The 23720-nt window shown below is 32.7% G+C and overlaps 1 protein-coding gene across 1 annotated transcript in view; it reads right to left on the bottom strand.

The window, feature by feature from the left end:
• The window catches only part of LOC149085381 (atrial natriuretic peptide-converting enzyme-like), a 261184-nt gene that overhangs the window by 165409 nt on the left and 72055 nt on the right, over window positions 1-23720 (bottom strand). Inside the window, exon 2 of the mRNA XM_089233369.1 lies at window positions 15447-15481. Within this exon, the coding sequence (XP_089089495.1) occupies window positions 15447-15481 (35 nt within the window). The remainder of the gene's footprint in view (window positions 1-15446; window positions 15482-23720) is intronic.

The raw sequence follows: 23720 nt of genomic DNA, 5'->3' as shown, positions 1-23720 counted from the left end.
AATCAATAATAACCGAAACGAACTATATTACAATATTTTTTTTTAAAAGAATATCCGGTTTTAAATTAAGATGAATATTCCGGTACGATGTTTTTCTAGATCACATTAAGTAACACTATTTCAATTTTTTTGCCTTAAAAACTATGATGAATTACTTCGTATCTTAACATTCATAGTATTGCATGGATGCTTAACAATTTAAAAAAAATGGAGGGTGGGGAGGGAGGGGGGAAACACAGCGAAACGTTATTACAATCCAGAGAAAGCACGTTCTATCGATTGTCGTGATTAGAAAACAGGAATGGTTCGGATGTGGCTATAAATCAAAATGCGCCGAATAGAGATGTCTGCTAGTGTTTGGCAAAAGGAGGTGTGTGGTGTGTGGTCGCTGGAATTTTTTATTCGGGGGATTATGCACTCACGTTTGTGTAAGACTTTATAACAATTTTTAAAAAAAAAAATAAACATGTTTTTCTCCGAAATTCAATTATTTTTTTGAATAATGGATATTTACTTTTCAAATAACAAAATAATGATAATTTAGAAAAGTTGGTATATGCATTTTCCTTATAATCTCTATTACAAATGCCGTGTTTCAAACCTATCATACCTGCATAAGTTACTACATGAGCAGTAATGAAAATATTTCTTTCCATGAATGAACATGAAGTAAAACAAATCTATAGGGTCAGGTAGGGCAAATGATACAAAAAAACCAAATTTTTGCATGTTCTTCCTCAACCAGTAATGGTACAAAATAGAAAAAAATAGTGTTAGATTCAGCTTTAGGAGGGAAGTAAGAACGATTGTTCAGCATTATTTTTAAGCTTGAGTACTTTAAAAAAAACAAAAAAAACATGCGTATCATTTTTGTCTTCCCAAAAGAACAATTGTGATACAAAGCGAGGGCAAATGTGTTATACATCTGTTATTCAACCCCTGTATTGTGTATGGAAACTGGGATGGCACACAAATATTGTAGTGTATCATTGCCCTCTAAAGTGTATCATATTTGCCCTTCTACTTTGCAGCTAAATAAACACCACAAAGAATATGATATTAATATAAACGTAAATATAGCCTGAAAGAAAATTTCTTCCCCAACATTTTCATATGCATCAATAATATATATCTTTATTCTACAGTAAGTTACAGTAAAAGTTGTTGATGTACCTCACAAAAGTTTTCAACTCCAAAAATGTGTCATAATTTTTTTAATGCCATTTTTTAAGGGATAATAGGACGTAAAAAAAGTAAGAAACGAGCAATTCAAATATATTTTTTAGGTTTGGTTTTGTCAACAATAAAGTGTTTCTTTTAAGGTGTATCATAATTGCTTTCGTTTGTGAGTGTAACATATTTACCCTACTTGACTCTACTACTGGAAAAATAGTTTGTAATACAAATGCATAATGGAAATGATAATTTTTGTTGAAAATTGTATTTATTGTGGATTGTTTTATTCTGTCGTTTTTTTTTCATTATGATTTCAGTGAAAAGAATTAATTTTCTTTATAAAAAAAAATATTAGATTATACAGGGTGATTATAATTAAAGTTCCCGTACTACTCATCCGAATACAGTCAAATTTTCAGGATATCTTAATGAGACTATGGGAGAGAGATTTATGCAATGAAAAATAGTTCAATTTTTGGCCACCAGGATAAGTTGCTCACTTTCTTATTGAATTTTACTTTTTTCTATGGTCCATATAGCGTATGTACCAAGTTTCGGTGGAATACCTCCATCAGAATGGTCTGAGTGGTGTCAGTATACTGACGGGCGATGTATAGATCTGATGTCAGTATACCGAAACTACTCAGATCTATATAGCGCCAGTTCTGGTGGACGAATTCCATTGAAAAACCTGGTATATAAGCTACATGGACCATGGGGAAAAAAAGGAAAATTTAATAAAAAAGGGCCACTTATCCACCAGGTGTTAAAAAGTTGAAGTATTTTTATTGCATAAATCTGTGTCCCATGGTCTCATTAAGTTATCCTGAAAATTTGGCTGTATTCGGATGAGGAGTTTAAAAAAAAACTATTCAGAGTACGGGAACTTCAATTATAATCACGCTGTATTTATCATTGAAACCAACAAAGATGCTTTAGTCGGATAAAAAGAGATAATCAAATTTTAATAAATAATTTCTTTTTTATCCGACTAAAGTATATACTCGCTGGTTTGCTACATATATAATTTTTACTATCTGTATAATTTATAAAACAGAAGAGTTTTAAATAAAATTTCATAACACCTCTGTTCTTACCAGTGTCCACCAATACACATCTGGGTATATATATATATATAATTCACGCATCGAAATTCAATTTTAATTCTCCAAATTTTGTTGAGAAGTAGAAATACTTCTTCAAAAATTTTAGGCAATTTTTTAATAGTTATTTTTCTGTTTTTCATAAAAAAAATACCCATCTTCTTGAGGGGTGCCTTGAAGTTAAATTTTCAAAAATGACTTCAAAAACTATTTCATTCAATTTCAAAAATGATATTTGATAAAAAGATCTTTTAAAAAACTTGAAACAATCAATAAGCGTGACGAAACGTAACCAATAGGCTTATTAGTTGTTTTTTTTCATGTTTTGTGAAAGATCTTTTATCAAACTTTTATAGTGTAATCCCGGCCTTGGTAAGTAAAAATGGACCTCGAACTTGAATATCTGACTATTCGTTGGAATTTTATGAATTTTTGAAATTAGAAAAAATATATGAATTTCAAAAATCTAAATTCAACATTTATTAAAATACTTCCCATTAGTCAATTGCTAAATTCGAGAGGTCCATTTTACTAACACAAGTGGAATAAACATTTGTGCAAAATTTCAGAATTTTTAGGCAGCACTTTTTTTAAATCTTACAGATGAGATCAAAAACTATGTTTTTTTCTTATATACCTTTAAACTATAATTCATTATTTATTTCTTTTATTATGAAAGAAAAAATTAACCGATTGGCACGAAGTTTTTAGTATTTTATTTGCAGTTGAATGAAATAGAATACTTTTTGAAGTCATTTTTAAATTCGACTTGAGGGGTCGTGACACCCCTTAAAAACTACCCCTCACAATTTTGGAGAGAAGTGAAATTACTCTTCAAAATTATTTTTTGGATAGCACTAGTTCCTATATATACTATTGATATTTCAGAAATCTATATTAAAATTTTTACTCTCATTATGTTTCTCTAGTTTGAGCGGATCGCAAACTGCTCGGTTGAAATTTCATTCATAGGCCATATGTCATCGACATGCAAAAAACATTCTATTTAGTGGAAAATTTTCGACTCGAGAAAATACATCGTTCTAATTAACTCGTATTTTGTTTTGTAACGTTCACATATACAGCGCGTGCGTGGTATTTCACGCTCGTGGAAGAAAAGTCTTCCAAGAAAAATAGCTAAGACAAATTACTCGTCGTTAAGCAGAAAATTCCTACGTAATTAGATATTCAATCACAGTTTACGTTATACTTGTATTGAGAAAACCGGTGAACTATGTGATTCACTAATACTTGTAATCTTGGATAATAGAGAGTAATTAGATTTTGAGTCAATTTATACATCTACAAAAGTCAAATAAAACAGTAATTTAAAAGAAAATTTTATCATTCCGTTGCACTAGGTGTTTTTATGCACACGTGGGAATGATTGAACTGGTTGTGAAACTAATTACGTATGAATATCATGCTTCCACATCAAAATTCACACTCAGATTTTAAAAGCTGAATTTTTTTTTTTGCTTAGGGCAAAAAGCTAGGAAAAAAACTATTTTGCATGTATCAAAATTTATGCCTGGTTGAAACATGAAAACGCTGCATTATCCAACACTAAAGTTCCATACACATATGCAAAACGGTTTTCTTTTGTAGTTTTGACTGGGAAAATAGTCATATTATTTTCCCACAAAATAAGTTTTATTTGCAATTTTATGGGATATAATTTAAAAATAAAAATGAATTAATCATATTTCATATATTAAAACCATTGCTGTTTTTCGTGTAAAATGAAATGCAAATTTACACTTTTGACACACAGACTGCTCATCTCCACGTAAATTCACAGTATATGTAATTTTAAACATTAAACTGCGAATGAACTACCGAAAAATATGAAAAAGCTAAAGTTTTGAATGAAAACGTTAATGCAAACTTTTGAAATGGCTCAATGGCACGTTCGCTATTCGTTGTTGATTTTAACGATATTTGATCACTTGAATTCCAGCGAATTTAAAATCCGTAGCCTTGTTTAAAAGACGGCATTTCTGAACAGATTTATTTGACTGCGAGCAAAGCAATGATTAAATCTGACGGCCAACACTAAACATGCATGTAACGCGCAACACGCGTATTATATATTGTCTCTGGGAAGTACAGAGTAAAGTTTGTGTCAGAATTTCAATCATAATCGTTTTAACTCTGACGTTACTCGTCTTGGAATTAATTTTACGGGGGCAAGTAATTGGACTTTTGCATTAGGTATATATTTGCGCTTTACTGGGCTTTCGGCTGGCACTGGTGTTTGTGTGTGAGAAAACATTTTCAAATGCTAGTGGCCTTGCTGGAATACCTTTAGCCCCCAAGCGGATTGTCTCTCGTTCTGCATTTTCTATCTCTCTCTGGCGAATGGCATGAGTCGTCGTCTAAGGAAATCACCCAAAACCATTTCAAGTTGCTTTCGAATTCTTCGAGAGGAAAATTTCTCGATTTCTCAGATCGAGCTGAGTTACTGCTGATCGCCTCGATCCTGCTACTACTTACTTATTTTCCCAGGCGATTCTCTCTCTGGTACCTTCGTGAACCTGGATTCCGTTGAGCACTTTAGAAACGAAATACCCGACATGTTATTTCAGATTATTTTTCCACTAGGAGGTTATCTCTGTCAATTCTAATAAACACGGTTTAAAAAAATAGCTCAATATAATTTTTTTTGTTTCACAAAAATGGGTGGAAAACCTTGCTGCTAAGTGTAAAGGAATGCGCATATAAAAGAGATCGTGTGTTGTATTTTCACACTAGAAGGACAAACGACGTTTCGTTCCACCTTAACTGATCGGAGATAGATTTTCACTATTTATTCTCGATTTTTGCAAATTTTATTATGTTCAAAAATACATCGATCTTTTAATTTGTCATACCTCTACCAAAGTAGTAATATTCTGCTGCAGAGAGAGAGAGAGAGTTTTTCAGCAAGTATTGGTAAAGTAAAACAATCATCAAGCGTTCACACATCTATTAGCTTTCAGATAAGATTCAGTATTGCCCTGACTACATTTATATATAATATATTCTAGTAAATATATGGAATACAGGTTTTCTCTGCCTTCAGGTATGGCCTCCAAGCGGAACAAGGATAAAAAAAAGCTTCAAAATGCCCCCATGATGATATAGAGTCATCATCGCTCGTTGGCACCATCAACAAGGCTGCTATAGAAGAATATTCGTTTTTCCACTTCCAGGAATTTACTTAAGCGAGTTATGAAAAGTGTTTATTAATTATTGGAAATGTGCCCAATTAACTGAAACTAAGCATAAATACGCATCACAAGCGTTGTACTTGTTGTGCTGTGACCATTTTAATTAGTAATTCTTTCCAGTTAGATAGAACGCCATTTTTTCACAGCTGGTGTGCCGGGTAACATGGATACTATAATTATTATCTAAGTTGGACTAGAATATCTCTTAAGATGGAAAAAGTTTAGTAAAATAAAATTCCTAGGAATATAGACTGGGTCATTTCTCGTTGTTAGAGGGCAAAAGAAGGAGTTTAGTAAGACAAGAAGAGGGAAGGTTTAGAAATAATGTATCCTCAGTGGGCCTACCTTGACTGTTTTGGGGCAGAATAGGAAGATTGCATTTGTGACATTTGTAAATAGACTATATATATGGTATCAACGCATCAACTACAAACAAAAATAGTGAAACTTTTATTTTTCATTGTCCTAGACTCAGTAAAGCTTGTTTTTGATCAATTTGAATTAGTTTTCTTCATTTTGAACCCCCTATTCCATATTACCCGCCTATTCTATATTACACCAAAGAAATGATATTTTAATGCTTCTTTCTTCATTATAATCTTTATTTTTAAATACGATACGCTTGTCAATGCGAACACCAGAAACCAAATTTTATAGAAAAATACAGGTTTCAGATTTCTATCATGTTTCAAAATGGAATAATCGAAAAAAAAAATAAAAGTGACATTCCAAATTTTCCGAATGTATTATATATAGCCAAACTAGAGTATTTTTATTTCATCTTTAGTCAGTCAGTAAGAATACTTTCAGTTACCCGGAGAGAGCACATCTATATTAGATTAAATTTGATATCATGATTCGATGAAATATTCACTGTGCGTGCAATGAAAGTGTCTGTTACTTCCAGAGCCTGAAATCGGCCAGTTCGCAAATTGACCAATTTCGTGGTAATTAACCCAGCCAATGTCCAATGTCTCGATTTCGAGCTCTGGCCAGCCAGTTCGCGGAGTGTGGAGATCACTGGTCGAAGTCCGAAAAGAAAATGCATGATTCGGGGTCATCGCCATTTGGCGTATTTTTTCGTGATAATTATGTCCACGTGTTAGCTACGGCAACCCATCATATCACAGTCACGATGCGGTAATTATTTATTTTCAAAATTTTTTAGGAAAAACTACGTGTCTTTATATAGTTTTTCTCTCATTTTTTTTGCTATCGTCCTATTTTTCCGTAGAGGAGACCAGGGCTATATAGTTGGCATAAGGAAAAAGTTTACATACAGCTTCTCTTTTCTACCATAGTGACGACTGGCATTGACTCTGTCAAACCACCTGAAGATATTGCATCATCTATTGTAGTTTCAGTCCGATTCGGTATAAACGCAGCAAAATTGTGCAACCACCGATTCAAGTGAACGATCGAAATACTTTCTTGGTGGTTATATGAAGCTGTGCCTGATGATTTGTAACCAGCATGCTATGTAAACTTATCCCACAGGTTGTGCCAACTCGCCCCACAACTTGGGTAAGTTTGGGTTTAACAATTTTTCAAATAGATTTGTCGAAATGAGTGTGCAATTTCAAGTGATATTTTCATCATTAATTTGCACCAAAGGACCACCGCTATTTGCAGCATTGGTCACATTTGCTGTATTACAGGAAAAAATAGAAAAATCAAAAAAGTAAAAACTATGCCAACTAGTCCCGGTCTCCAATACTAGAAATTAGGAATACGTTGCGCAGCTCGATATTCACTTAACACGTCGAACAATCGCGTATAGAAAGTTGTCCTTGTACATCACTACACTTCTCAAGTTTTGCTATCGCTTCCTTCTGCACGAACGGAGAAAATCCATACTATAGCTACGCCAACCAGTAAAGATAGTAAAAAAAGTCAAGAATTCAAGTAAGAAGGATAACATTTCGGAGACCTTCTTGCGTGAAACGAGAAAACACCGGAAAGATATGTATTGAATTTTCTAAAAGCAAAAAGCCATTTCTATGCGTTTTGAGATTGCCTATTCTTCTCGTTCTTTTTCCCAATCCTTCTCTGGAGACTCGAACGAAACAATTGAATAAAAGATTCATAGATCAGTGCATACACAATATATATATTTATATATAAAGGATAAAGCCAACCACCGCACTTTATTCTGATTTTTTTTGGTGATTCCAAAAATTAACCAAACAAAAATTTCATAAAATGTTGTGAAGTTTCCAAATAGTATTTTTGAAATTCCTATTACTTCTTTTATTTTATTTTTATTTTCATTGGGCGTGCTTCATTCCTTCCGGTAAATTGGAGAAGATTAGAAATATCGAACAAGCGAACCATGGAAACTGATTTAAAAGTTCATCAGTTCATCGCTGACTCGAGTTCTTTGTTGTCAAGGGAGTGAGTTTAGTATGTGTTGTCCTCTCTGTCATGAATAGATTTTTCACGTGCTTAGATTTGAAAATTTTTCCACATTTTGTAGCATAAATCTACGTTGAGAAGACATTTCGAATGTGTTTTTTTTGGTCTATCATTTCTGTATATTTTTGTCACCCCATAAAATAAATATTAATGTATTATCACTGCTGACTAAATTAGTGAATAATCACTTGATAAACCGATTGTATTCATTTGATTTAAAAATGAGCAATGTGTGTGTGTGTGCGTATGAATATTTTTATGAAAAAATTTTATAGTGATCTTTAAGAAAAGGAGGATTGAATTTTCTACAAATTGCAATTATTTGAAGCTTTTGTCTAGTGAGTTTATATGTATATACAACCTCAATTTGGTCAATTTGAAATCCAAAGTCACTGGGAAAAAGTTTGAATTACCCAATCGATCAAGCGATATATATGTACATCCATATGATATTTTGAAAAACACAATATTTTGCTTATCTCATAAAAGTAAGGTACGGATTCACGCAGGACCTTCCAAATAAGGTCTGTTCATACTAAATATACACGTAATACTAGTATTATGATATCAGCTCATTCGAAATCTGGAATGTACAGTGAAACCTCAATATAACGATACTTTGCGAACCAATAAAATCGTTGTAGAGGGATTATCGTTATATCGAGAAGCGGCAGTCAAACATTAGAGTATAGACCAGGAGTACACAACCTTTTTAGTCCGCTAGCCAGATGTGCGGAAATTCTGCCGCTCGCCGGCCAGAAACTTATATCTATAGGGTGACCATACAACCGGTATTTTACGAGAGATTCCCGTATTTTGGTCGTTCCAACATTTTAATAAAATGTCTCGTTTTTTCCCTCATTTTCAACGAGGCTTATTTCATTTTTTGAAATCAAGAATAGAGATGATTTTCATGACAACTTTGACAATTTTTTTTTGGATGTAATTGGCAACCTTACTTGCTCTTGATAATTTTTTGCTCTAAGTAACAACTTTACTTGCCATTGACAATTTGGTTGGATGCAATTGGCAACTTTACTTATCTTTGACAATTTTTGGCTGTAATTGAAAACTTTATTTGTCTTTGAAAATTTTTGGCTGTAACTGGCAACTTGCTATTGAAAATTGTTTTGGGCGTTTTGGCAAGTGCAATTTTTAGGCTGTAATTGGCAACTTTATTTGCCTTTGAGAATTTTTTTTGGTCATAATTTATTTGCCTATAGTTTTGGCTAAACTTTACTTTCATTCGACGATTTTCGTGACAATTGGTGCTATCTCGTATGGATCCCGTATTATTCTGAAGGAAGTATGGTCAGCATATGCTTTTATCGTGTATTGATATTTTCCTACCAGAAAAACTTTCGTGTGCCGTATGAAATCTGTTTACTAGTCGGAGGTTGTCCACCCCTGGTACAGACATTTACAAACGAGACTTGAAAAACTATCGTTATACGGGGGATTTGTCGTTATATCGAGTATCCTTTTGTAGCAAGGTTTCCCTGCAATGTTTTCTTCAAATTTGTTTCCACAAGATAACTCATATAACTTATAAAAATAACATATATAATTGAAATTATTAGATTAGAACGGATAGTAGAAAGATAGAAAAGATTCCGTAAATATCATAGAATTTAATTAGGGCGGCTGCATCCATTTCGTCTAGCTCATCGATTATGTATTGACATTCTAATAAGAAGGATCAAAACAAGCAAGTGAGTCGAAGCATTCTGTTTTCGTTTCTTGGTATATTGTAAATAAAAAAGAAAACACATGTCGAGGAATGATGGCTGTAATTTACAAAAGAGAATGTCTTACGTTTCAAGAAACTAAGGCTGTATCCTGGAATTTAAGGTGGAATTATGATTTCCCTCCGGAGCTAACTACTGACTGAAAGATGCGATTCTCTATCGACATTGAAATCACATTAAATATCGATGATTGATTAGGTATCTAGAGAAGAGAGGGGGGGGGGAAACTCCAGATATCCTCCTTTTTTGACGAGTTGCTGAAGCTTATAGGATCGATCCATTTATTAACGCATCACGGTTTTCTGTTGGAAGAAATGAAACCAGGGGAAAGACGAGAGTAAATGGCCGGTAAGAAGAAGAAGAAGATGGAAAACTGTGAGAGTAAAAATAAAAAAAGCCCAAAAATACTGTATATAGAGGAAAAACGACCACAGCAAAAAGAGAAGAACTTGTCTTTGAGAAATGCTATAAAAAGTAAAGAAGAAAGTGAGAAAGATAAACTAATGGTTGTTTTGACACTGAACCCTTCGGGATTCACAGTAACAGCGGTCATCCTGAGAATAAATGTTACTGTGACATCAGCACTGCCTCGGAGGTCATGTCTGAACAAATGGCCAACTGTACCTGACAGTTGGAATATAGGAACATCAGAAGGGCACTGGGGTGGGTGAAAATTGGTCAAATGTTCATTCCGAGAATCTTGGTTCATTTTTATCACCCAAAGGCTCACATACTATAGTATCCATTGCAATCAACAAACAAAGTTCTTCTTGGGCCCATCAATTTTTCGATCGATCGACTTATGATACTTGTAGTCTGCGATGGATCCAATGATGAAATTATGTCGTTTTTTTTCTTCTTTCCATCGATTACAACAGCGTTTCTCAACCTATGGTCCGCAAGCAGACTTGGTAATTGAATTCCAACTGAACGTAAAATTATTTAATTGTTATTATTGATATAGGCAGGGCTATCTTAAGAGCAACATGGGCTCCCGGGCCAAATGATTTTTCTGAGGCCCTACCTGGAAAACTCTCGAAAATTTCAACCAGTTCTTATTTTTGTGAGGCCCCTCTTCTCTTTAGACCTCCAGGCCGTGCCCGGGTGGGTCCACGTGTTAAGACGGAACTGGATATAAGTACAGTAATATCCTCATGGTTTGAAATAGAAAATTAGACCTTCGTTCTTAGGGTCACCATGAATGGGTTATGAGAGAAATAGGGACTGAAACAGGTTTCAGGCCTGGAGGACCAAGAAAAATCTCATTATTTTTGGTTTTTTTTACACTATAAATTCGCTATAGAGGGGTCCGTCTAAGATCTCAATCTAGGGGTGCGGATATAATATGTGGGGGGCATGTTTAAGGTAACCGTATCTCAAAGAGAGAAATACGGGAAATTGCGATCCCAAATACGGTATATTATTGTAGCGAAAAATGCAATTTAAGACGAAATTTCTAATTAATACTGCAATTACTCATGGACATAGAAGTCAAGAACTGCTGCTTTTACTACTTAAGCGTATATGCACCTCATACGCATTCCTCTACGGAATTTCTAATGAATTGGTATAGGCCGGAATGTTCGTGTATGCGTTGTGTACCTTAAGTAAAGTTTGTTCCTGTGTAATGCTGCCATCTGCCAACAATTTTTCCAACTATGAGTGAAGTGTAATGGTTGAATAATTGTACGTTGTAGGTCTGTTGCTGTCTGTGGCGAGACTTTTTATAGGGGAGATCGGCTCGCATTTGCGCAAACAAGAACTGCTGCAGTTCGCAGTAAATAAGAATTTATTTCAGTAGAAAAACATGCATCACATGATTTCGATGACCACATTTCATTCAGAAAAATACGGGAAATTGGGAGCTTAAATACGGTAAAATAAAATTAGCAAAATGGCCAATTGTTGCTAAAAATTATCAATCAGTGGGTAATGAAGAATTATTGGGCAACGCAGTGAATTCAAAAGTAGTTCGTAGAAAAATCTTTAAACAAGACGTGTTTAGATGAATATTCATATTTATACAGTCATAATTATTATAATACAATTTATAAGAGATGAAAATTATCTTCATTCACAATTTTAGTAAAGATTGCAAATTCAAATATGCTTCTTTGCAAAAAAAGGGACAGATTTATAAAAAGTCAGAACGGCCAAAAATGCAGCAATATCACTTGAAATAGGGGACATTTCTGCGTAATACGTATTTTATTCCAGAATTTAGATGTCCCGTATTTATAGGACATATGGTCACACGATTTATGCTGTAAGTCTTTATGCATCGAATTTTTTCGGACATTTTACTGGACCTTGGGTTCAGAAAGATCGAGAAACGCTGGATTTGAAGCATGAGACATAATGAAAAAATAAAAGGCAAATTTAGTTATTCAAAAGAAATCACAAATTTAATTCCTTCAAAAGATGAATGTTCTATAACGTGCAAAAGCAAAGAAGGAATTTTTCGTGAATGTAATTGATAAAAAAAAGTTCATTATAACACTTGAACAAGCAAAATATATTTTTTCGTGTTCATTTTACTTTTTTGCAAGTTCTGCACGCCATGGGAAAATTGCGAGCAACTCGTGACTCTTTTTTTAGCTCTAATTTTTTTCGAATTGATCGTTTTCAAGGGGGGAAAAAAGTTTAATTTGTTTCGCAAATGTAATCATGACTTCGTAAGAAACTTGAATATTCAAATTAAAAATTTTTATTCATACGAGCAAGTGACGATCATTAAATCACAAGTAAAATAACTTGATTGCATATTTTTTTTAGATTGAATATCAATGATGAGCATGAATGGTATTAAAACATATAAATCATGCATTTCATTGATAAAAGTGGATAATATATATAATAAAGCAGAAAAGCGAATTATTACGAACATGGTCAAAAGAGTCTTTAGTGAAATATATACAAACAAAGCTGGATTGGATAATTAATTTATCGAATTGTCAGCAATATTCAGGAAATGAGAACTTTCTTGTATTCATCCTTTTCAATAAGAAAATTCTTTTATTACGCGAAATTATCATGGATTTAATTTTTTGTTCTTTTATTTCTAATAACGAAATATTCTTCATGGCACTAGAGCAACGCAAACATTGAAAGTAAAAATTGTATCGCTTGTCATTAGCATATCTATTTGAATAAATATCCGTCGTTATTCTTGTTTCTCTGCTTGTAAAAATGTATGCGGAACATTCTAATTATCGTTTCATTTTGATCGTATTTTCAAAATCTGATTCGCAAATGCAATTAATCTTATACGGAGACACACACAAATTCGTTTTTAATAAAAATCATTAAATTGGACCCTTTTCTCTCTATTTGTTTTTCTTTCTTTGTACGTCGAGCAAACATAGAATGATGACAAAACCATTCGATTCTGCTCCTTTTAGAATCACGCACATTTATATAGATTAATTCAAGAACTTTTTCGCAAAAATGAATCAAAAATTTTCAAACAGAATAATATAAGCAAACTCTTGATAATATTTCTTAATAGCATTTCTTGAAGCATATTGAATGCTCTGTGTTTATCACAGGTTAAATGCATTCCGTGTACTATGCATTCATATTGAACTAATATTTTCAGAATAGTCTATCGAAACTAAAAATATATCGTTTTTTTTTATGTAGCTGTGTAACTAGAATCGATCTTCAGTTGATTTAATTTATTGCGGAAGGTATTCACCGACGGGGTTTAAACTGTAATCACAATTTTTGGATAGGAAATCGACACGGATTGGTTGAAAACCTGAATTCAACCAATCCGTGTCTATCACTATCCAAAAATTGTAACTGTAGTTTAAACCCTGTCGGTGAATACCATCCTTTTATATGCGTATTCACACACATTTGTGCCCAAGAATTCTATATTTCAATCTTAGTTTATTTACTTAGTGCGAGAACGTTGAAAGGATACGAAAACTCTCTGCAAGATTTGAATTCATGACCATGGTTCGTGCGATATCCGTCGTTTGTTGAAATGTATATGTTACTGCCGGAGCACGAAGTGCGGCCAATTTGCGAAATGGCCAACAGGTTTGACCAGAATCAGATTTTCAGAAATGATTCGGGCTTGGCCGACCAATTCACGAAGTGGCCGGAGATCTTTCGCAAATTACGACGTACTGATGTAAAACGGGGTGCTAAATGCTAAATTCAATTTCTTTCATCGCCAAAGTGTGATACATGGCTATGTATAGTAGCTGTAGTGGATCAGCTCCACGTGACGAGAGGAAAAAAAGAGAAATTCAAGAGAAAAAAAAAACTTTATATAATAACAATTAGCCATGTACATAGTTTTTCTGTCAAATTTTGAAGGAAAAAAAACAAAAACAAAATGATTACTGCATCGTGACTGCGGTTTGATGGTTTGCGATAACTAACGTGGAAATAATTATCACAAAAAATGCGCCAACTCTTGGTGATGACCCCGAATCAAGTCTTCTTATCAGACTTTGGCCAGGGATATCCTGCCGCTTCACAAACTGGCTGGCCAAAGACTGAAATGCGGACATTGGCCGGGTCAATATTCAACGAAATTGGCCAGTTTGCGAACTGGTAAATGTCAGGTTTAATTCCGGCAGTAACATATAGATATATTTGAAGATATATGCGTAGAATACCTGATGTATATATTGAATTTTCATCTGAAAAAATGACTGATAACAATAGAAAATATTCTTTTAAATATAATTTAATTTCATATATAAAATTGAAAATAAACTTGAAGTATTTGGCACAATATTTTTGGGGTTTGAATCAATCAAGAATAGGATAGGTGCCCACAACTTTTCTCTCCCTCGCAGAACGCTCCTTAATTGTTCGCGAACTTTAGTCACGGCTTTGAGTCTAACAAAATACATAGCCACCAGGGCGAAAATTCTCATTAGCTTCTAGCCAAAATATGCAAATATTTGCCCACCATCGATGGTAGCGGCGAATGTCCGGGCCTATCGCGGCTGACTTCCAACGGCTCCTCCATTTACTTGGAGTTGTCAACGAGAGATTGTGCGTTGGCTCCGGCAGATGTTTCTCCGCATTGCTTCTCCTGGTCCACTTGGAATTCAGGATGGTGCAAATCAAGTCCGAGACGAACACGCATTCGTACACTCACATAGGGAGAGAGAGAGATTGCTTGAATATGGATGAGCATCTAATGCTGTTTTAATCGCTTTTCCTGATGACACAAGCAATACTTTGCCTTTTCCTTTAGAAATGTGAAGAGATAGAGAGGGGGGGGGGAATACCAACATTCTAAAATAACCGTAGACATTCCTTCTTGAAAATATTCTACTCTGCGGTTCATCATTTGAATAAACATTTATAAAGGCAGCTGTTTATCGATAAGTCAATGCGTGAACTAAATTAAAATGCTAAATAACAGCTTACCTTAAGGTAGAATACCATTACAAAGTTGATTTCTTCTTAATTAATGACTACGTATTCTGTCATACTCATACAGCAATTTACATAATTGTTTAGAATTAAACATTGTATTACAATAATAAATTCTGTTACTTGTTTTCACTTGTAATTTTTATTTTTAAAGGTGAAATGACCTTTCAGCTCTATGATCACCAAACTATATGGTGTAAATAATAAGACTCAACTATCAAACAGTGAAGCATGTCATAAAACAAATTTGAAAAAAAATGAGTAAGAATTTTTTTTTAGGTGTTTTCGAGTCGATGAATCAATGAAGCACAAAATTTTATCTATTTCACTAAACATATTTGCATTGAAACATGAACTGATACTATAGTATAATCTAAATAGCTCACCGTTTGAATGTCGGCCTTGGCAAAAAATGCATCATCTGAAATAAAGAAATTTAATTTGTATAAAGATTTAATTCGTACAAATAGAGATACAAGGCCACAATAGTCAAAATTCCCAACAAAGTGGCTGAAAAAAAACATGCCCACAATAACAATATGGATATCATATGTTTCAAAAATACAGCAACATTTAATATTTTTAAATATATCGACTCTCGATGCTGGCGATACAGCGAGGGTTACGGTATTTAAGGTACTCGACTACCTCTTTCTTAGCAGTTTTCTATAAAATTGTACTACTTTTCTGCACACCATATCGCCATATAAAATTGTACTGGAATGAACTCTTTAATAACATTTTCTGATGAAAATAGTCTCAAAATGGTGGAAACAATAATCAATTTTCTATCTGCTTATTCCATTTTCTATGAAAAAAATAATTTTTATGTCAAATTTTTTGAGCAAAATGCAGGTAAAATCGAAACACGATTGCAAAAATTTCTATGAATGAAATGTTTTGTTCTTTTCACCGTGCATTTTGCTAGTGCTGGTGCAAGTTATGAACTAAAATTTAAAGGATTATGTGGTATGCTCATAAGTTCCACTCAAATTGGTTGATATATGTGTGAATATTTAAAAATTTCATTCTAGTACATATCGTGTATATTTAGATACTGTAGGTGAACAAATACACGTGCTAGACATTAGGTTTCGCTTCATAACCTTCCGAATACATGGCAAAATATCATATCAAAATTTTGAAATGATACAATCAATAGATTTTTTATAAATATTGTTTCAAACTCAAGTAAAATGTCAAAAGTAGCATTCATCGTAAAACGCGTTTAAAGATTTTATTCACAGATCACTTGATGTAAAAACGCAACATTTTCAAGTGGACGTCACTTTGGTTCTAAGCGTCATATAAACAAAGCAAGGACTGTTGTGGAATCGCAAGAAATGGGCTTTGATAAAGATGAAAATACAAAATGTATCTTCTTTTAAAATGACGTTTTAAACGTTGTCGGATACCTCTACATGCTTTTTATTTTTTTTTATAGTCATTGAACATTACCCTTATCAGAAACATGATCGAATATCAGAACTCAACGTTACTTATGAGCACCGATGCATACGAATTCATGATATATCTCTAAAAAATAAAAATGAAGAAGTGTTTTTAGGACGTTGGAACACCGTCTGGAGAGGTGGCAATAATGATGCTGCATTTTTGGGAGAGTTCCGTTCCAGTTCCGTCTACTTCTAAGATTTTGTTCAGAGTGTAGAAAAAAATGAAGTGTGGAGCACAAAAAACATTGTACTTGGGCGAAAATAAATACAACCAAAAAAAAAAAAAAAAAATCGAACACTAAACGCGGAAGGAACTCCCCAATGATTTCTCCCGATTTCTCATCGTGAACAGCATGGCTACACTCAGAAACTATTAGCCGCTGACTGATAGTCCCTGTCTTGCATCCGTGATCTAAGGAATCCTCCCAACCAAGATTTTATACCGATTTTCGTACTGGCCGTTTGCCCAACAAAATCTATCTATAAAACAAAAACAAAAAAAAAATCAGTGCAGGTCTAGAAAATCACTAAAAATGACCATTTTTGTTCTAATCAACTTAATCCCTTAGTTATCTCTAAAATTCAATAAATTAAAAAAATATTTGTAAAAGACGTAATGTAATAATAGAAACGATGTGAAACGGAACACATCACCAACTAATTAAAAAGATAAGTCTAGTTTATTTGTTGAAAACTTTATATCGTTTATTTATTTTTATTCATTTATTATATTTTTTTGTTTCTTAAATTCGACGAACCGAATGCTAAGTTGTTTCGATGGAAATAATTGAAATTATAAAACCGAAATATCTTTTCTTTCAGTTTAAGGAATCAAGTTAATTCCAAAATAATTGCTTATTTTCTTGAAGAAGGAAAAGGAGATGCGAGAGAGAGAGAGAGAGAAGTCAAATCAATCGAAATTTGCTATTCTCTAGAGTTTGAGGTTGTTCCTAATTAAGAACCAAATTTCCGATAATGCCCAAACTCGATGTCAAGACACTGAATGAGTTTAGTTTAATTTCAACATTTTGACTCGGAGCACAAAAGTAACGTTCTCTGAGGATACTTACAGCATTTCGTTTTAAAAAGAATGTGAAAAATTAAGCGTTTCGTGATGCATTTATCTCGGCTGAATTTGAGAAGAAAGCGAGAGTTCATATCTTTATCGCTGAGCCTATTCTTGATTTATTTTGGTTTGGCCAGTTTTTTTTTTCTAAGGCCCCCCACTTCTCAGGAAAGCTCTGAAATAATTGAACAAAAATCAAATGACAGGATTTTAATTTGAAGATCTCTTTTAATATATTGTTATGACGAAGAACAAATCAGCTTATACATAATGAATGTTTCACGACGGGAATTCAAGTTAAATGGTTTGTCATACACGACGAATTATCAGAAATAAGGAAAAATTTATCGTGATAATTGTTAGCTGGGAAAGAATATCTCAATGAAAAAATATGAATAAGTAAAATTTGTGTTTCTCTTTATCATACACAAAGAAATTTACTCCGTAAAGTTTGAATGGCAATTCATCGAGATATTAATAGTTGCAATTCTTGTTTTTTTCTAATTTTTATGGGTGTCTCTATTTTTTTAGACCTGTCTTTAGCAACTAAAAAGTGGCAAAAATCAAGGATTCAAATAATCATTCAAATTTTCGACAAATTTTCATTCAAATGCTACGGGATAAATTTTCTTTCTGTATAACTTCACTTATTCCCTTTTTGATTGACAGTCCTTATATAACAACTTTAATTTTTATACTTCTTTCAACTGTTATTTTAAGTGTGAAACACATTATTACCCTATCACACATTACCCTATTTTATAAAACATTTTTTTTTTCATATTTTACTTCAAATTAAGAATCAACCAGCGAATTTTCATTCCATTCGGCCACTCGCCAAGAAACACACACAATCCATATTACTACACGATCTTTCACATATCACTATCAGAGTACTCGTTTTGAATTGAAATGCTTCTGAATGTTCAACTTCTCTCTATGCACCGATGGTTTTAACTATAACCGGCAAAGATAATTTGGTTTCTGCAGTCTGACCACATGCTTAGAATCGAATTGATTTGATATAAACATATAGAATTATGGAGAAGAAAGAAAATTATTCAGAATAGTTATATGTAGATGATAAAACCTCGCTGAAATTTTTGCTTATTCAAATATTTCTTCTGGTGTTTTACAATAATATCATGTTGATAATCTGGGGTTCTAGAACTTAATGCATAATTTATCGTTTTGAATAGGATGGACGATCATAAATGGCAAACCTCCTGTCGTAACTAGCTTCATGTATAGAATCAACGTGCTTAGTTTTACTGAACTCACTTTTAGAAAGAAATAGGCCATGCATGGATAAAGAAGCGCAAAAAAAATATATATAAATGACTACTTGAATGGACGAATGACCACATCTGCATCTTCACTTTAGTGAATGGTATCGTACGTATTGAATGTCGTTAGTTTTGCAGATGTGAAAGACACTATTAGTCTTCGATTTATGGATAAACAGTACGTGCATCGAAACGAAGATTCCTGCAAGTAAAATGGAGTCCGACGTTTGCGCATAAAATAGTGCCAATGGTGCATGCCATCATAAATCTCAACAAAAATTCCTTACCATATGACCAGTCTTGATATAAAATAAATTGCATTTATACTGAATTCATGTGTGCGTATTGCTTGCTCGTAACTTATGAAAGTTCAATGCGTATTATGCTGTATATGTAAAAATATAATATTCGAAAAATGATAAATTAAGTTTAAAAAAAACGAATGAATGTAGTCGAACTATCGTAGGATGTCATGCATCTCAGGGGAATATCTTATTCTTCTCACGTGCTTCAAAAAACTATCTTACCTAAAAACTTTCTATATGTTTTGGTCAGGAAAGTTTAAGAACAAAAAAATGTTGATTAACAATTTAAGTCGGTTATAGAAGTACTGACGAATCATGAAGATCAATCGTTATAAAGTTTCACTTCGAAACAGCTATAAAATGAGAATTACTCGACAAAAATTTTCTTAATTTAGAAAAATGATAAAGATGGTCATTGAATTTTATGCCACGAAAAAAAATTCAGTTTTAAAAGTCAACACCAGAACGAAATCGGAGTTTCTTTTAGTTGATAAGGTTTTCGCGGCCATCATTTGATGAAAATTGTTTGTTCGGGTTCAAAGACTGTCGTCCGTTTGAGTTAGTTCTCAACGTTTCCCCAACACTAATGGTTGGCATCATCAAGAGAATTGATAAAACTGGATCAAAAGTCGACTTTGACCGGATCAAAAGAGATCAAAAGACTTTTGATCCAGTTTTATCAATTCTTCTGATGATGCCAACCATTAGTGTTGGGGAAATGTTGAGAACTAACTCAAACGGACGAGGTCTTCGAACCCGAAAAAACAATTTTCATCAGAGTTTTTTTTGCGGTATTGACTATATATATATATAACGCATTTTCCATATGCTAAAAAATTTTCAATGCATAATATGTCATTTTCTAGAACAGTTTGGCAGCGTTATAAATAAGTATTAAACGCATATCGTTTTCTACTGTAGCTTGAAGCATATCAGCCGAAGTATGTCGATGGATCGGATCAGCTCGACAAATTTGTAATATTATTACAGAATGATGTTTTTGAGATATCCTCAAAGCCAAAAGTCACATGGATTGAGGTCTGTTAACCGAGGTGGACATTCAACGAAAACATTTTGACCAAAAATAATCATGTTTTCCATGAAATGTAGCGATAGGAAACGTTCTACACATTTTACAATATAAGGTAGTAGTCATAATAAATTCAACAGAAAGCACCAATTTCTCCTCCCTTTTTTATGGTGTTTTTTTCTAATTGTTTTATTCTATTTTGTAAAACATATCCACTATCGAGGTTAATCGTTAATCTCCATATGTATTATAACGTTTGTGAATATAGATATTTTTGGGGATTTTTTTAGTCACATTTTATGAAGGTCTCAAAGTGAAACTTTAATTACAGTCAAATACTGATTACTAATTATGCTACTTTAATGCTGCAGTAAACAAGAATCTACGTTATAAAGCAACGTTGATAAGAATAAAATAAGTTGATATTTTCATTGAAATTAAATAAAAACATGTTAATTAAGTGAAAGAAAAAATCCTCGAGTGATCAGAAGAGGTTTTAGTTTCTTTTTCTATTTTTTTTTAAATCTCATAACAACTACATTCTTTTATGTAATGACGAACGCACAATATGAATGTGCAAAGCCAAATCTCTCTCCTGGCAATGGAGCAGACTAGAAACACCAAATTCCCTCAAGAATTTCGTTTGGAGATTTCGAGCTTCTCTTCTCACAACAGATAAGAACACTTGCATAAAAAAAGGAACTAAGAAACACAGTAGCGATAATTCATTGAATGTGGAAAGTACCCTCAGGGACAACGAGATAACGTGTACTTTAATTAGAACCTTTTTTCAGTGGGTGTGAATAGTTATAACGATGCGGTTATCTATTACGTAATCGGAACTGTTCACTTTTCATACTAACAATAGTTAACAACAATAAATAACTTCAAAGAAATGCATATATTACGGTAAAAATAGACGATTGTGCATAATCGAAAGTTCGTACTAGTAAATATAATAAATCATAACTAATTCAGATTTACCGGACATTTCTGTATGCAATAATGCAACAAAAACGATTACAGATATAATTTCATTATTTCCGTACATCTTTTCATTAAAGTGTAACACTTTTTTTAATTTTCTTATTCCTTATAGCCCGTTCTAATGTTACAAATTATTATACAGGGTGAACGAAAAATCCTGGACACATTTGAAAAATTAATAACAAATCAACCTTTTGGCAAAAAAAGATACGGTTTGCACCACAAAATACTTATTATGGCCTAGAGTTTGTTTTTGATAAATTAAAAAAAAAAGAAAAAAAATTCAAATTTCACTTTCAGGTGGCGCTGTAATACGAAAAACCCGACAAAACCTATTCAAACCCGATACAAAATTCGCCATTAAATTTTTTTTTCAATTTATTCGTGTTTATTATGTCAAAATACCCTTTAAAAAGAAAAAAAAAATTGAAAAATTAATTAATTAATTGATTTATGTCAATATCTTTACTATTACCATTTGAGTTCAGTACCTTTACGCATACCTTAAGTTTTAACTTGAAAAAAGAATCATTAAAACCATTTAAAAACCATTAAAAACCGTTAAAAATGAAAGTACACGTATGTGTACCTCTGGAACGACAAATGAAATGCGACACTGTGTATAATTCATGTTTATAACAATTTACGTTACATAAAACTCCATATCTAACATAAGCGCCCTTTCACCCGTTTAGATGTAGCGCGAGCTAAAAGGGAATATTGAAATGTGATAGTTTTATGTAAAATTGTCACAAACATTAATTATGCATTGCTTCTGTTGAATTTTTTGTGTAACGTCAAGTTTTTCGTTTTACAGTGCAACGTGTGAGTGAAACTTGAACTTTTTTATAATATTTATCAAAAAAAAAAAAATCTAGGCCATAATACGTATTTTTGTCCAAACTACACTGTTTTGTCAATTGGTTGATTTCTTATTAATTTTTAAAATGTGTTCAAGACTTCTCGTCTTTCCACCCTGCATAACAATTAAATTTTACTATAAAATTGTATAATATCATTCATTCATTTTACAGTATTCACATTTGTTTAAATCCAAAAATTTTGTTATAAGAGAAGTTGAAGATATACATGCGGGGTATTTAAAAATATATATCTCGAAAATACTAATTATTACTATTATTAAATATACTATTTAAAAAAATTCATCGATATTTATGAAACATACCAAAAACTAATTCAGGAATTATACATAATCACCGGTAGGAAAAAAACGCATGTTTGCCAAATTCATCAACTAAACTTGGTTATTATGCATGGTTGCCGGTAGAAATGATAAATGTAGTGAAATTTATCAAATTTACAGAGATAATTGGTGATAATGAAATAAATACCAGTTTTCCGTAACATATACCTGTGCATATAATCCGTTTTCTGTACTCTGTGAGAATTAGTCTGAAGAAATTAAATCACGACATAATAGTTTTAACCCTTTATTTGGCAGTGTTGCTCTCAATCCCACACAACATGATTTTCTTTATATTTTTCAAATAAAGGCAATGTATATTTGGAGCTCGTTTCGGCATTGATGCTTCTAAGCAACTCTCAAATATTCGATTTTTACTTATGAGCTGTTCATGAGGTTTCTATAATTATCAACAGAATGGCTCAAAGGTACACATCCTCTAGATATTTCATTGCTCCTATCTCTTGATAAGCCAAGCAAGAACGATTTTTGACCCTTCCATTTTGGAGGGGAAATACCATGTGTTGAGGAGACATATTGCTGCGCATTGTTAAACAGTGATAGAAAAGAAAGTTGGCAAACAGTAAATAACATTTTTATACTATTCAAGTTTACGTAAATCATATAAATACAGTGTGGTCCTTGAAGTACAACATCTCATATTCTTTAAAGCAAGTGACAACATTTTTTTTTGTCATGCAAAGGCATTCAGGGTACCTGATTTGCTTAATAAAAAAAAATTCTCCTCGAGATATTCAATGCTTGCCTATTAAAAGGTTAATTAGCATTACTAATGTTACCTTTTTATATGACTATGGGATTTTTGTTTGATCTCTGATGTGTTTCGATAGAGACGAAAACTAAAAAAATATCAGTTATAAATAAAAATACTCATCGTGTAGAATCGCTTTTAACTTGATTGACTAAAACTTTGCATAAGTTTTTGACTTAAAAATCTTCTGAGAAAGAAAATATTTAAAACAGATTTTTATCTTTATTGGACGCAATGTTTTTTGTTGTAAATATATCATCCATCATTACAATCGATATAAAAAAATCCCTCAATATTATAAACCTGATTTTCAAACGAAAAACATCGCCAAACAAACTTTCGATATGATCTAGTGAAAAAGTAGTATGCAAAAATCTTCAGGAAAAAATACGTATATTTTCTCATCATCGAGAACAATTTTTGTTCTTTTTTATTATCGAACAAGATTGCTGTTGTCAGAAATGAGTTCTGCAGAAAGATATAAAGCGAGTCCTGTTCTCCGGGTCCAAATATCTGTTTCATTTCAGGTAAAACGCTTAAATATTTTATGAAGTTG

The sequence above is a fragment of the Pholcus phalangioides genome, unplaced genomic scaffold (assembly GCF_987345545.1).
Source record: "Pholcus phalangioides strain wild (caught in Gottingen) unplaced genomic scaffold, Ppha-v1.0 ptg000007l_1, whole genome shotgun sequence".
Classification (NCBI taxonomy): Eukaryota; Metazoa; Arthropoda; class Arachnida; order Araneae; family Pholcidae; genus Pholcus; species Pholcus phalangioides.
The sequence above is the reverse complement of the archived record's forward strand: the minus strand, read 5'-3'. Positions and strand labels throughout refer to the sequence as shown.